This window comes from Chrysemys picta, chromosome 1, assembly GCF_011386835.1.
Source record: "Chrysemys picta bellii isolate R12L10 chromosome 1, ASM1138683v2, whole genome shotgun sequence".
In the NCBI taxonomy this organism is placed as follows: Eukaryota; Metazoa; Chordata; order Testudines; family Emydidae; genus Chrysemys; species Chrysemys picta.
Window position 1 is genome coordinate 29,213,063 of NC_088791.1, and position 16,236 is coordinate 29,229,298.

The following is a 16,236-nucleotide window of genomic DNA, read 5'->3' on the forward strand; positions in this document are numbered from 1 at the left end:
GATTTGTGCAATTGTTACACCTTGCTTGAGGTTCAGACAGCAAACAAGCTGATTCAAGAAACTCTCCAAATAACTATTTGGCTTCACTTGTTAGTCTAGGGCCAGAGTTAATTGTTAGCTCATTTTGCAACTACCCACATGTCAGCATGTTATTTTTTGCATGCACCTTGATCAGCAAATGCAAATATTTCTGTACGTTCTGTAAATAAATCTTTTTCACATCTCATATTACTTCTGCATCTGTATTTCTCTTTGATTTGTAATTGCTAACGTGGTGTCTCTTTTGTTACTGTTTTTACAGGGCTCACAACAACATTAAATCGGAATTTTACTGTTCTTAACTATATTTACAAAACGGCTGACACATGATGGAGAGATTTATGAAGATCAAGGTCTTACCATTTGTTGTGAATTTGTGAGACCACAAAATACTGGCATTATCAAGTCAGAAAATGATTTAACATGAGTGAGGATTTGCTTTTTACAATAGAGCATTCAGTAAGCTAAAACTATCAACATTTTAAACCAAATTGCCTTATTTTTCTTCCAAACTTCATATATGTCTATCAGGTAATATAGGCTTGAAAATGGATATCCTGTGGTGCTAAGTAAATTAGGAAAAAGAAGAGGAGCTGTGTATAAATGTTTTATTTTTTAAAAATGTACAAAAAGGGGAATTTTAAAATATGTAACAGCTGTTTATACATTGATTTCTATTGCTGATTAATATGTATTGCACAAGCCATGTAATTAATTATGATTCTGGGAGCTGGGATTTCCTGAAATGGCAGAAAGCATTAGAGAACTCCTAGTCTGCCCCATGCCAACAAGCTACCAGATTGTGTGGTAAGTGGACAGTGTAGTGTACCATAGCAAGAGAGTTGCCTAGTGGGGTGCCACATATACAAATTATATCCATGGTGTGATGTTTTTGCACCAGCTGACAATACTGTGAGCTATTATTTCCAATGGAAATAATGGCCTGGGCCAGGATGAAATGAATTAATAGCATTGCATTATCTCAAGAAAATATTGCAAATGATGATTGTCACCATTGTACTTTTAACTTTGTGTTTTGTCTCCTCTGCCACATAGTCTATGATTATATATTTTTTTGCCATAAGATATCTTTATGGTGGGGGCAAACTTTGCACTTATGTAGGTGCAACACTTGCACTTTACTTTTTTCCTCCAACTGTCTAAAATTAGGCCAGATACATTAAAATTACAGCTGCTTTTGCTGTAAACTTTTACAATCATGGCTGTTCCTTACTAAACAAGCAGTGTGGTTCTTTTTTAAGAATCACAGCTGCAAATTAATTGTTCATGATACATGTCTACAGGATGTTGCCCCTAAGATTTTTGCACACTATATTCTTGTATATTATTTCAAATAAATTTGTAAAACTTCTTGGTGGTGTTTTTTTTATAAACTAAAGAAGACTAGTCATTAAGTCAGGCCTGCAGAAATACACATTTTAACTATTGCAAATCTGTATAAAGGCTTGTGTAGTTTCATAAAGAACCAAAGATGTAGAATATTTTTACTGCACACATCTTGTATGTTTGTTGCTTTCTAATTAGGAAGCTGCTTATTGAATTTTAAATATTGAATTCAAGATCAAACGATAGTAGATGCTCTTTATTACACTTGTAGCAAAAAGATAGAAAATCAGAATTACTTCAAAGCGCTAACGATGCTGCAAAGAATCAACTCTACTTCATTTTGTAAATTAAATTTTTTTTTGTGATAAATAGTGCTTTTTACATGGAATGTTAGACAAACTGATCTAACTCTACTGAAGTTTAGAGCCCTTCATTCTAACATTATAAAAAAAAAAAGCTATCTTTCTGCATAACACTAATATTTAATCACGCTCTTTTTTGTGCCATATTTACAGGAAAATAGCTAAATGTACAGGTATTATTTATTAGAATTCATTTGCTGAAGAATATAGAACATTTGCGAAAGTCTTAATTTTTGTTTTTTACCTTCTAAATGCAGAAAGGATATTAGAAAATATTAGGCAAATATTGTTTGAGAATAATTTTGTGTGAAATTATATTATTCTATTACAATAAAACATTTCCTACTGTTTAGACAAAGTTGAGGAATACAGAGTACAAAAAGAAGATGTTAGAACCTTTATTAGACAGGGCTTTTTCTAATAGCACTTTTGAAAAGGATGGCATATTCGAAAATAATTATTTATATTAACCCTATAATCATTCATCTGTCAGTGCCCAATTAACAATATAGAATTTGAGTAGCATTGGGGTCGGAGGCTGTTACTGAAGCGTAGACATTGCTTTCTTCAGCAGTTGAACCATTATGGGATAGACTGGTGCAAACTCCTTTCCTTCTCTTGTTCTTACCGACTGAACATAAGCTTCCAGTGCGCCTCTGAGTTAAAAAATAAAAATAAAAAAAATAGAGGATCATTTTCATTGTAAAGAAGTTAGATTAATTAATTAGTTAAGTCTATTAGAAAACAATTATTTGTGCAGCAAGATATTGGGACCCAAAGTAGATTTGCAAGCTAGAACCGGGAATACTAAAAAAGGTTCTTGACAGCATAAACACTGAACAGCCATCTCCGCGCTCTCGCTAAACCAATGTTTTCCCAAACTGTTGGAAGCTCAGCCCCTCCCCTCTCAAAAATCAGGAAAATAAAATTAGTCACAACCAATCCTCCAATCCTGTGTGATGTTAGACATTTTCATTTATGATTCTTCACAATCCCATCCTCCCACACCCATTTTGTGAAGATCTACTTCATCTCCTTTCAGCAGTGAAATAATTAGTGGCCGTTTCTGCCTCCCAGTGATTGCTTCAGGCTCTCTGTAAACTCAGGCAGGCATGAAGTGAATGTGTTCTTCTCAACCAGAACAGCTAACTTTTTCTTTTTAATGAAAGACTCTGGAAAAAAATCGAGAGGGCTGTAGGTGGCTCCTCTCTGCTCCACCTTTTGGGAAATACTGCTTTTACTGATAACACATTTTCACATGTATGTGTGCATTTCTACTGGATTTTTCTTATGCAACTGTCATGCATGTTGCCAGGATAAGTATGTAGATTAAGGCCAGAAGAGATGATTATGATTATGTAGTCTGACCTGTGTAACACAAGCCATAGCTTTCACCCAATAATGGGGTTGAACTAGAGCATATCTGAAGACAGAACTGGGTCCTGTGGGCTTGATTTATCAAAGGTGGTTTATTAATATTAAATGGTATGCCCTAGTTTTTAAAATAAACTAGATTTTGATTTTTACTGTTAGATGAGAAAATTATTAACACTACTTAGTTGAGTATTTACCAGTAATTCAATTTACTGTCAGACTCCTCTTTTTCCATCCCACAAGAGAGACAGATGGAACAATAGTACCAACTATCCAGTAGCAATAAAGTTGAGAGTGAGAATTTACCTCTAAGCTCCAGTCTGATCCTCCCTTTCCGTTAGACTTTACCATAGCAAAAAGGTAGAAAAGCTTAGAAAAATAAGCAGCAGTCCCCTTCCTCAGAGAGTGGATTAGGGAAGAGGAGCTGACAAACAGTTACTAGTAAATAATTTTCCCTTGTTATACATTTCTTTTCTCCAGTTTAGTAAGAATCAACTCAAGGCCAGTTGGTTACAGCATGAACACTTTACCTGATAGTGCTATTAGCAAAATTCTGCCGAAAGGCAGGTTGAGCCGTCAGCAGGTCAAGCTTTGTGAATGAGTGCATGGCTGCCTTATTTCAGAAGCAAATGGCTTTGCCCTCACTGCCCAAGAAATACAACTGCCTCAGGGGATGAGGAAGGCTGCCCTGTTTGTAAACTAGGCAACAACCTCCTTTATCCATCTGTTGAGGACAGACTTAGCAGCTCTATTTTCTTTATAGCATCCCTCAAAACAAACAATTAGAATAACAAATTTTTTAGAATGCATTTAAAACCCACGGAATGCAGCTTTCTATTCTGAAACACAGCTGGGACAGGGCAAGAGGTAGAGATTAAAATAGGCTCACTGATATGGAATTCCTTGTTCACTTGTAATAAAGTCTAGGCCACAGGGATCGGCAACCTTTGGCACACAGCCCGTCGGGGAAATCTGCTGGCAGGCCGGGACGGTTTGTTTACCTGCAGTGTCCGCAGGTTTGGCCAATCGCAGCTCCTACTGGCCGCGGTTCGCTATTCCAGGCTGTGGCAAGCAGCATGGGCCAAGGGATGTGTTGGCCACCGCTTCCCACAGCCCCCATTGGCCTGGAACAGAGAACCGCGGCCAGTGAGAGCTGTGATCGGCTGAACCTAAGAACACTGCAGGTAAACAAACCGTCCCGGCCCACCAGCGGATTTCCCTGATGGGCCGCGTGCCAAAGGTTGCTGATCCCTGGGCTAGAAGATGAACAACGGTTTGTCAGGGAGGAGGGAGAGAAGCTGAGGAGGATGGGGAAGTTTTATTCCTCAACTCTCATAGCAGCCTTTAGGGTGATCCATTTGAGAGGGAACTTGCCTAAAGGCTCGAAGAGAGAGGAATCCCATTGAACAAGAGGGAAATCCTGCTGAGGAATAAAATGGGCTATAATGGTTTCACAGCCCACTTTTAGTGTAGTTGATAGTGATGCTGAGGAGGTAGAAGGCTTCACATCCTATAAATACTGACCTGGACTGTCGATTAATCGCAGATAACTCACGCGTTTAACTCAAAAATTAATCGTGATTAATGGCACTGTTAATAGAATACCAATTTAAATTTATTAAATATATCGATTTCAATTACAACACAGATACAAAGTGTACAGTGCTCACTTTATATTATTTTTATTACAAATATTTGCACTGTAAAAATGATAAAAGAAATAGTATTTTTCAATTCACCTCATACAAGTACTGTGGTGCAATCTCTTTATCATGAAAGTGCAACTTACAAATGTAGGCTTTTTTTGTTACATAACAGCACTCAAAACCAAAACAATGTAAAACTCTTGTAGCTGGTGTCACAAGATATTTACGTGCCAGATGCGCTAAAGATTCATATGCCTCTTCATGCTTCGGCCATCGTTCCAGAGGACACGCTTTAATTAATTAGAATGCAATTCAATTAATTGAGACTGAACTCCTAGGGGGAGAACTGTACGTCTCCTGCTCTGTTTTACCTGCATTCTGCCATATATTTCATGTTACAGCAGTCTCGGATGATGACCCAGCACATGTTCATTTTAAGAACACTTTCACTGCAAATTTGACAAAAGAAGATACCAATGTGAAATTTCTAAAGATAGCTACAGCACTTGACCCAAGATTTAAGAATCTGAAGTGCCTTCCAAAACCTGTGAGGGACAAAGTGTGGAGCATGCTTTCAGAAGTCTTAAAGAGCAACACTCTGATGCGGAAACTACAGATCCCAAATCACCAAAAAAGAAAATCAACCTTCTGCTAGTGGCATCTGACTCAGATGACGAAAATGAACATGTGTCGTTCCTCATTGCTTTGGATCATTATCGAGCAGAACCCATCATCAGCATGGACGCATGTCCCCTGGAATGGTGGTTGAAGCATCAAGGGCCATATGACTTGTTAGTGCATCTGGCATGTAAATATCTTGTGACGCCAGCTACAACAGTGTCATGCAAACGCCTGTTCTCACTTTCAGGTGACATTATAAACAAGAAGCGGGCAACATTATCTCCTGCAAATGTAAACAAACTTGTTTGTCTGAGCGATTGGCTGAACAAGAAGTAGGACTGAGTGGACTTGTAGGCTCTAAAGTATTACATTGTTTTATTTTTGAATGCAGGGTTTTGGGTTTTTTTGTACATAATTCTACATTTGTAAGTTCAACTTTCACGATAAAGAGATTGCACTATAGTAGCTGAATTAGGTGAATTGAAAAATACAATTTCTTTTGTTTTTCACAGTGCAAATATTTGTAATCAAAACAAAGTGAGCACTGTACACTTTGTATTCTATGTTGTAATTGAAACATATTTGAAAATGTAGAAAACATCCAAAAACATTTAAATAAATGGTATTCTATTATTGTTTAACTGCGAGATTAATCGTGCACTAAATCATAATTAATTTTTTTAATCACATGATTAATTTTTTTCATCGCTTAACAGCCCTAGTACTGACATTTCTGAAAGTCAAGGGCTCTAACTGAGCAAAGGCATAATGAGATCCAATAGTTGGAAGCTGAAGTGACAAATTCAGAGCAGAAATAAAACGATCAAGGCAATTAACCATTGGAACAGATTACCCAGGCCTGTTGTAGAGTCTCCATCATTTGAAGTCTTTCAATCAAAAGAGGATGTCTTTCTAAAAGAGATGCTCTAGATTAACCAGAAGTCAAGGACTGGATGCAAGAATTGCTTGGTGAAATTCTACAACCTGGTCATGCAAGAGGTCAGACTAGATAATCATATTAAAGCCCTTCTGGCTTTAAATTCTATTGGTATAGAGAAAGTAAATTAGGAATTGTTATTGGCTCCTCCGAAATTAATAGGTAGCAGGTTTAAAACAAACAAAAGGAAGTATTTCTTCACACAACACAGACAACCTGTGGAACTCCTTGCCAGAGGATGTTGAGAAGGCCAAGACTATAACAGGGTTAAAAAAAAGAAGTAGTTAAGTTCATGGAGGATAGGTCCATCAATGGCTATTAGCCAGGATGGGCCGGGATGGTGTCCCTAGCCTCTGTTTGCCAGAAGCTGTGAATGGGCGACTGGGGATGGATCACTTGATGATTACCTGTTCTGCACCGTGGCAGGCAAGCCAGAGGAAGTATAGCAAACCCATGCTGAGAGAGTGAGAGTGCTGCAGAGAAAGGCACAAAACCAAATCTGAGGGAAATCAGCACCAAGGAGCAGGGTATTAACTCACCTAGGGTATGTCTATACAGCAGCTGGGAGGTGTGATTCCCAGCATAGCTATACATACATGCAACTAGCTCTGCTTGTGCTAGCACCTAAAAATAGTCATGTGGCCATGGTAGCATGTGATGGCCCCTGGGTAGATACTCGAGTAGCCAGCCTGAGCCACCGCCCATGCCACAACGCCAGCACTGCTGTTTTCAGGTGCCAGTTCTGCTTGAGCTAGCTTGAGACATGTATGTCTATCCATGCTGGGAATCACACCTCCCAGCTGCTGTGCAGATATCGCCTTAGTCGCCTGAGAGAAACGCAGAAGCTAAACAATGAACCTAAACTCCCTCAACGAAGGTCAAAAATTGGGCATGGGGGTGAGCCCTACTGACAGCAATAAGCAGAAAGTTCTATTGAGAGAAGGAGACTGATCTGAAGCCTAGGGTCCTGCACTTGCAGCTTGTTGGAGGGAAGGAAGAGAATCTGAGCACAGCACTGTAGCCTCTGAAGAGCTTGAGATTCAAGCCCTGCCAGGTGATCGATGGGCTGCAGAGAGAGTCCAGTGCTTCATTTTATTTACACATCAAAGACCAGAGGGGGGTATTGTACTCTCAGTTGCTGGGCCTTTTACAGAAGGAGCTAGGTTTCCAAGAGCGGGACTTGCTAGCCAGCTAGGTTTGTGTATGGTCAAAGTACCACATAGATAAGCTCTTGCTGCATTTTCCAACTCCTTGCAGATCAGAGGTCAACTAACAGTACCAGCGTCTTTCCTGTTGAAGCCATGAAATACACGAAGGCTAGGTCTACACTACCCGCCTGAATCGCCGGGTAGAAATCGATCTCTTGGGGATCAAATTATCGCGTCTCATCGGGGCGCGACAATTGATCCCCAAATCGACGTTCTTACTCCACCAGCGGAGGTGGGAGTAAGCGCCGTCGACGGGGAGCTGCGGAGGTCGATTTTGCCGCCGTCCTCACACTGGGGTAAGTCGGCTCCGATAGGTCAGATTCAGCTACGCTATTTGCGTAGCTGAATTTGCGTATCTTAAATCTCCCCCCCGCGTAGTGAAGACCTGCCCTCAGGCTGTTGAACATCACATACGCAACCTTGGTATCCTCTTGACAATGTGGAAATCACCTAGAGTGGTATACACAGTGGTGAACTGGAGCCGGTTCCCACCGGTTTGCGGGAACCAGTTAAATGTAGAAGCCCTTTTAGAACCCGTTGTCCTGGTTCTAAAAGGGCTTTTAAATTTAACAAAAGCTCCAGCAGCTCCCTGCCCTGCCCCCGGCCCCAGCTCACCTGGCTCTGGCTCCACCTCTGCCTCCTCCCCTGAAGGCTCCCCCTCCCGGCTTCCCGCGAATCAGCTGTTAGCGCAGGAAGCCTGGGAGGCCTGAGAAGGAAGCAGCAGCTTCCTGCAGGTGAGCTGGGGCGAAGGGCGCGAGGAGGGCTCCAGGCGCCGCGTGGCTCTGGGCGGCCCCAGCCCTGACTCCGACTCCGGCCAGGTGGCGTGGCTCCGGCCCGGCCCCTGGCTCCAGCCCCGACTCTGGGCCGGCCCCTGGCCCCAACTTTGGGCCGGCCCCCGACTCCGGACCGGCCAGTGGCTCTGGCCCCTGGCCCCGACTCCGGGCCAGCCCCCGCCTTCGGGCTGGCCCGTGGCTCCAGCCCCCGGCCCCCGACTTCAGCCCGGCCCAGCCAGCAGCTCCGGTCTGGCCCCGACTCCGATTCCGGGCCGGCTCCGGCCTGGCCTCTGGGCCGGGCCCCAACTCCGGGACGGCCCATGGCTCCGGCCCCGACTCCGGGACAGCCCCCAGCTCCGGCCCCGACTCCGGGACAGCCCCCAACTCCGGCCCGGCGCCAGCAGCTCCCGGCCCTGACTCCGGGTGGCGCGGCCCCCATCTCCAGGCAGCGCGGTAAGAGGGGCAGGGAGCAGGTGTTGGATAGAGGGCGGTGCGGTGGATTATGGTCGGGACTCGGGGCGGTCAGAGGGCAGGGAACAGGGGAATTGAATGGGGACAAGGGTCCTGGGGGGGGGCAGTCAGGAAGGAGCAGGGGTGTTGGATGGGGCGGTGGGGGACAGTCAGGGGCAGGGGTTCCGGGGGTGGGCAGGGGACAGGGAGAAGGGGTGGTTGGGTGGGGCAGGGGTCCTGGGGGGCCATCAGGAATGAGAGGAGGGGTTGGATGGGGCGGCAGGGGGCAGTTAGGGGACAGGGAAGGGGGGTGGATGGGGCAGGGGTCCCGGGGGTGGGGTGTCAAGGAACATGGGGGGTTGGATGGGGCAGGGGTCCCAGGGGGCGGAGGGGGGCTGTAGCCCCGCTGAGGGCCGAACCTCCCCTAATACCAACATGGGCAGAGCCACCGGGTCCGGCGCCCGCCCCTTAGAGGTCACGGCCCCGACCCGGAAGTATAAAAGCCCGCCTGCAGAGCTCAGTGGAGCCCACGGCGGCGGAGAGAGCAGACGTCTCTGGCCGAGCTCCCGCTTGGGAGACAGACGCAGGCCGCGACTGGCCTGCCGACTTACCAGGCCTGCCGAGCCTACCTCTCGCCCGCTACCCTGAGGAGGACTGGCCAAGCCTGCCCCGTGCCAGCTACCCCGAGGAGGAGCCAAGCCTGCCCCATGCCAGCTACCCCGAGGAGGACTGGCCAAGCCTGCCTTTCGCCCAGTACCCTGAGGAGCCGATGCTGGTGGAGAGCACCGAGGACACTAGGACGGCCCAGTTACCATACGAGGGGAGGGTGGAAGTAGCCCGGGGGCAGCCGACCCCAGTCTGGCTGCTACACTGCCAGAGCCGATGTTAGTGTGTTGCAGCCAGGATCCCCACTGACAGCAGCGGGTTTCCGCTGCTGCTGGGGCCCCGGGCTGGGACGCAGTGGAGTGGGAGGGCCTGCGTCCCCCCTGCCACTCACTCCTTGGGTGGCAGACTCCCCCTTTTCCCCTGGCCTAGAGAGGCTGGGACCTGCTACAAACTGACCCAGCCCCTGCTTAAAGGCCTGGGCTTCTGACTGACTATTTGCTTGCTGCGCCGCCCTGACCTACGGCCTGGGCTGCTATAGACATTGTCTCAGCCACTGCTTAAGGGCCTGGGTTTTCCGAGCTACTGACTCAGCCCCTTTTTGAGGGCCGGAGCTCCAGACTGTGTGATTACTGCCCCGCCCTGATTGAGGGCTCGGGGCTCTTTTCTGACCTGTTGGCTCAGCCCCTGTTTACGGGCCTGAGCCCCCTAACCGTGTGTCCGTTGTCCCAGACTGCCGCTGGGCCAGGACTGCTGGCGTACCAGAGCGAGGCAGTGGGATACCCCACAGCCCTGCTGAGGGCCGAATCTCGGCCAAGACTACTACAGGGGCACAACCCCTTCGTGGGGTGAGGAGGAGGGAACCAGTTGTTAATATTTTGGTAGCTCGTCACTGGGTATACATAATGCTGTATTACACACCACCATTGAAACAATCTACTTCGGATGGTTACTGAAGAAACCATGGCTTTCTGAAGAGGACTTTGATACATTAGGAAAAAAAGGAAGAAGCATGTAAGCAGGGAGATGTCCATGAAAGTAAATGGTTGAAATGCTTTTTCTGGGCCATGGTACAACGTGACTGAGATCTACATCAACTCCCTGGTCGATGAAGTAGAGGACGGCCTAGAGCACAACATTCTTTGTCTTGCCTACAAAGTTATCATGCACCTGGCTGGCAGCCATAAGCAGCCTTCTAATATTCTGATCACGAAACCAGATACATTTCCCTGCCCCTCAGTTGATGAAGTCCTGAACCATGCATTCTCATCCCTGCACTATTCTGTCAAGCTATTGACTGAATGTTAGGACTTGCCACTCCACACACTAGAATAAAGATTGGTCAAGAAGTGGTCACCAACAAAACCAGGCTGCCTTGCTTGTGGAGAAGCCATGGAATTTCAGTTCCGCCCTTCAAGGTTTCTAAGACTCTGCTTGCATTGTGGGCTTGAATGTCTCATGGCAGAAGATCAAGATCCAGAACCTCAAGGCTGGCCACCAGCACACCCCAGTCAAGCACCATGGGAAGTGTTGACGAATTCATCTGCTTACACTGCAGAGTGCGAACAGTTGCAGCAAACCAGGTGTCCTCTGACAAATAGGTCTTGCTGCCTCCTGCATGAAGTCTGTCTCTCACTTATGGACACACAAAAGTTTCTGTGCTGAGACAACATTCAGGATCTACCGAAACTGCATACTGCCTGTACTGCTATACCTCTCACAAACCTGGAATCTCTTACAGGCACCTTGGAGAGGCTAGCGGGATTCTATATGCACTGTCAGCATCAAATCCTGAACATACAGCGGTTCGACTTTGTAAGAAATGCCATTATCTCTGAGAGACCTGGCCCTCCTCCAGTCGCTCACTACATTAAAAAACAGCATTGCTTGCTCTTTGGCCAAGATGTACTAAAACACCCCAACACACCATCCTCTGAAACTCTCCATCGGTGTATGAAACTCTCCATCTTGACCCAGCCTGGCATTGTTTGTGGGGCTGCCCCAGAGATTTGTGGATTAGCAGGATAGGCCCAGTTCTGTGAACTTAGCATCATATCAGGCATTGTAGAGGTGATCAATAGAAGTTACTGTGGCTGGTGCCATGGTCCTCAGTAGATTACACATTTTTGAGGGAGAAAATAGAGGAGAAGAAAGCACCACACAGTAAAAGGACAGCCTGAATGGAACATAGAGGGAGAGCAAATGAGGCACTGAACTGAGTAACCATGGAGCCTGGAGTAGTCAGTTACCACAGCTACTTGGGGTAACTCCTCTACAGAACACAGATAAGAAGGAAATGGCGGCTGGAGTACCAGGCAGTGCCTCCATCCCACTGCAGGGCTGGCGCCCCTACTGGAACCAATGGACTGAGTTTGGGAAAGTTCCTTCCCTGGTCATGCACAGGAGCACATCAGATGGACATAGGAGACAGAAGTGTTGAGAGTCTCTGTGTTAGGCTTAAAGGGGTAAAAAACAAGGGAGATGTCATGCTAGGAGTCTACTACAGGCCACCTAACCAGGGGGAAGAGGTGGATGAGGCTTTTTTTAAACAACTAACAAAATCATCCAAAGCCCAAGATTTGGTGGTGATGGGAGACTTCAACTATCCAAATATATGTTGGGAAAATAACACAGCGGGGCACAGACTATCCAACAAATTCTTGGACTGCATTGCAGACAACTTTTTATTTCTGAAGGTTGAAAAAGCTACTGGGGGGAAGCTTTTCTAGACTTTTGATTTTAACAAATAGGGAGGAACTTGTTGAGAATTTGAAAGTAGAAGGCAGCTTGGGTGAAAGTGATCATGAAATCATAGAGTTTGCAATTCTAAGGAAGGGTAGAAGGGAGAACAGCAAAATAGAGACAATGGATTTCAGGAAGGCGGATTTTGGTAAGCTCAGAGAGCTGATAGGTAAGGTCCCATGGGAATCAAGACTGAGGGGAAAAACAACTGAGGAGAGTTGGCAGTTTTTCAAAGGGACACTATTAAGGGCCCAAAAGCAAGCTATTCCGCTGGTTAGGAAAGATAGAAAATGTGGCAAAAGACCACCTTGGCTTAACCACGAGATCTTGCATGATCTAAAAAATAAAAAGGAGTCATATAAAAAATGGAAACTAGGCCAGATTACAAAGGATGAATATAGGCAAACAACACAGGAATGGAGGGGCAAGATTAGAAAGGTAAAGGCACAAAATGAGCTCAAACTAGCTACGGGAATAAAGGGAAACAAGAAGACTTTTTGTCAATATATTAGAAGCAAGAGGAAGACCAAAGACAGGGTAGGCCCACTGCTCAGTGAAGAGGGAGAAACAGTAACAGGAAACTTGGAAATGGCAGAGATGCTTAATGACTTCTTTGTTTCGGTCTTCACCGAGAAGTCTGAAGGAATGCCTAACATAGTGAATGCTACTGGGAATGGGGTAGGTTTAGCAGATAAAATAAAAAAAGAACAAGTTAAAAATCACTTAGAAAAGTTAGATGCCTGCAAGTCACCAGGGCCTGATGAAATGCATCCTAGAATACTCAAGGAACTAATAGAGGAGGTATCTGAGCCTCTAGCTATTATCTTTGGAAAATCATGGGAGACGGGATAGATTCCAGAAGACTGGAAAAGGGCAAATATAGTGCCCATTTATAAAAAGGGAAATAAAAACAACCCAGGAAACTACAGACCAATTAGTTTAACTTCTGTTCCAGGGAAGATAATGGAGTAAGTAATTAAAGAAATCATCTGCAAACACTTGGAAGGTGGTAAGGTGATAGGGAATAGCCAGCATGGATTTGTAAAGAACAAATCATGTCAAACCAATCTGATAGCTTTCTTTGATAGGATAACAAGTCTTGTGGATAAGGGAAAAGCTGTGGATGTGGTATATCTAGACTTTAGTAAGGCATTTGATACGGTCTTATCGATAAACTAGGCAAATACAATTTAGATGGGGCTACTGTAAGGTGGGTGCATAACTGGCTGCTTAACTGTACTGAGAGAGTTGTTATTAATGGTTCCCAATCCTGCTGAAAAGGCATAACAAGTGGGGTTCCGCAGAGGTCTGTTTTGGGACCGGCTCTGTTCAACATCTTCATTAACGACTTAGATATTGGCATAAAAAGTACGCTTATTACGTTTGCGGATGATACCAAACTGGGAGGGATTGCAACTGCTTTGGAGGACAGGGTCATAATTCAAAATGATCTGGACAAATTGGAGAACTGGCCTGAGGTAAACAGGATGAAGTTGAACAAAGACAAATGCAAAGTACTCCACTTAGGAAGGAACAATCAGTTTCACACATAGAGAATGGGAAGAGACTGTCTAGGAAGGAGTACGGCAGAAAGGGATCTAGGGGTTATAGTGGACCACAAGCTAAATATGAGTCAACAGTGTGATGCTGTTGCAAAAAAAGCAAACATGATTCTGGGATGTATTAACAGGTGTGTTGTGAGCAAGACACGAGAAGTCATTCTTCCGCTCTACTCTGCGCTGGTTAGGCCTCAGCTGGAGTATTGTGTCCAGTTCTGGGCACCGCATTTCAAGAAAGATGTGGAGAAATTGGAGAGGGTCCAGAGAAGAGCAACAAGAATGATTAAAGGTCTTGAGAACATGACCTATGAAGGAAGGCTGAAAGAATTGGGTTTGTTTAGTTTGGAAAAGAGAAGACAGACGGGACATGATAGCAGTTTTCAGGTATCTAAAAGGGTGTCATAAGGAGGAGGGAGAAAACTTGTTCTCCATAGCCTCTAAGGATAGAACAAGAAGCAATGGGCTTAAACTGCAGCAAGGGAGGTCTAGGTTGGACATTAGGAAAAAGTTCCTAACTGTCAGGGTGGTTAAACACTGGAATAAATTGCCTAGGGGGGTTGTGGAATCTCCATCTCTGGAGATATTTAAGAATAGGTTAGATAAATGACTATCAGGGATGGTCTAGACTGTATTTGGTCCTGCCATGCGGGCAGGGGACTAGACTCGATGACCTCTCGAGGTCCCTTCCAGTCCTTGAATCTATGAATCACCCAAGACTGAGGCTATGTTAAAAGGGTGTTAAGAGTGTATCTGAGACTCATATAACTTGGTTGTATTAAGAGCTTTCAAATGACCAGAGAACTGCAGGTGAATGAGCGCAGTAGAACTCCCTGAGGTGCTCATATGCTTTTATAGAACATGCTGCATGTTCCATTTTTGTAACCATATACTAATGAGTCACCACATACCAACACAGTCTGAACAGCCACTCAGACCATCTATACTCTCATATGCTAATACAGGAAGAGCGAGCCCTCTTCCCAATTAGAAAGCAGGCTGCAGGCATGTTAGCCAGTGATCAAATTATTCCACTCATTCATCCAAACTAACAATGAGTGCCGGGATTTGGTCAACTTCCTGAATATTCTAAGCAGCCTCAGCCCTCATTCCCACTCTCCCCACTGGTGCTCCACAGAATTACCAGCCATCCACCGCCTGCAACAAGTGCACAAGAAGGATCACACAGGACTGCTGCTTCCACACATGGCTGGCATTGGGTTTGAGAACAGTGACGAGGCAGCTAGAAAGCTGCTGCTGGCTGCATCTCTGAGCAGCACTTCCAATGTGGCCTGTTGACCCCCTCTACACACACAAGTTTCAATAGCTGCAGCGCTGATTGGGAAGAGTCCAGTGTTGTCCCCATTCAGATTTTAAATGCCCTGGGGAGAAGTGGGAGAGGTAGAGTGGAGGGAAATGGGGGGGGGGGAGAGGAGGAGGAGGAGGGAGTTGTTAAAATAACTATGCATTTGTTAAAAATGACTTCTGGTGGGAGTGAGGGGAGCCCAAATAAATCTGTTAGTCTTTAAGGTGCCACCAGACTCCTCGTTGTTTTTGTGGATACAGACTAACACAGCTACCCCTCTGCTGCTTAAGGAGCTGTGTGTTTGGGGCAGTGCATGCAGATGCTACATGAGAAGCAGGGGTGTTCAAAGGCCCAGAGGTGATGAGGGGAAAAAAACACTTCAGAAGAACGAGACACAAAATATTCATGTAAAATAGAGATGAACCGTTCTCCCCGGCAGCCAGGACCTTTTCATCACCCTGGACCCAATACACTCCCAAGGCGGGATCCTGGACCCTGAAGCCAGAAAAGGCATCTCTGGTGAGTGCACATTTGTAACTACAGTACAAGGATCAATTTGGAGCGGGCAAATCTACTGAGGGGGCTGCTGTGATCCAAGTAGCCAAGGCAATCATTGACCTTCTGCTAGCAAGGGTAGTGACTCTGGGAAATGTGCAGGTCATAGGGAACCCCATTGCAGCAAAGCCATCCACTATCTGTGGTGGGGCAATAGACGGAACACATATCCCTATCTTGGCACCGGACCACCTTGCCAACCAGTACGTAAACCACAAGGGGTACTTCTCAATGGTGCTGCAATGGTCCTTGTAAACACCTCGCGCATTATCCTGCAGTATGTGCAGAACCTGGCTAAGAGACGGCAGCACAAGGACAATTGTGAGGAGAACATGGACACAGACATTCCTAAAAGCACAGGATGTGGCAATTGGGACATCCTGGCGGCAGTGGGGCAGGTTGATACAGTGGAACGCCGATTCTGGGCCCGGCAAACAAGCACAGACTGGTGGGACTGCACAGTGTTGCAGATATGGGATGATTCCCAGTGGCTGCGGAACTTTTGCATGCGTAAGGCCACTTTCCTGGAACTTTGAGTTGCTTTCCCCCGCCCTGAAGCACAGGAATACCAAGATGAGAGCTGCCCTGACAGTTGAGAAGCGAGTGGCGATAGCCCTGTGGAAGCTTGCAATGCCTGACGGCTAATGCTGGTATAACTTTTTTGAGATGAGGAGACCACATCTGTATGCAGTATTCAAGGTGTGGGCGTACCATGGA

The 16,236-nt window shown here is 45.6% G+C and overlaps 2 protein-coding genes across 10 annotated transcripts in view; one reads left to right on the top strand and one right to left on the bottom strand.

Annotated features, from left to right (window-relative positions):
- HBP1 (HMG-box transcription factor 1) overlaps positions 1 to 1,411 on the top strand; it is a 35,042-nt gene extending 33,631 nt beyond the window's left edge. For all 9 annotated transcript variants that reach the window (XM_005292351.4, XM_005292353.4, XM_065561261.1 and 6 more), the window contains one exon: positions 302 to 1,411. In XM_005292351.4, the coding sequence (XP_005292408.1) occupies positions 302 to 319 (18 nt within the window). In that variant the 3' untranslated portion in view covers positions 320 to 1,411. The remainder of the gene's footprint in view (positions 1 to 301) is intronic.
- Positions 633 to 16,236, bottom strand: part of COG5 (component of oligomeric golgi complex 5) — a 302,348-nt gene continuing 286,744 nt past the window's right edge. Inside the window, exon 22 of the mRNA XM_005292354.4 lies at positions 633 to 2,404. Within this exon, the coding sequence (XP_005292411.2) occupies positions 2,290 to 2,404 (115 nt within the window). The 3' untranslated portion in view covers positions 633 to 2,289. The remainder of the gene's footprint in view (positions 2,405 to 16,236) is intronic.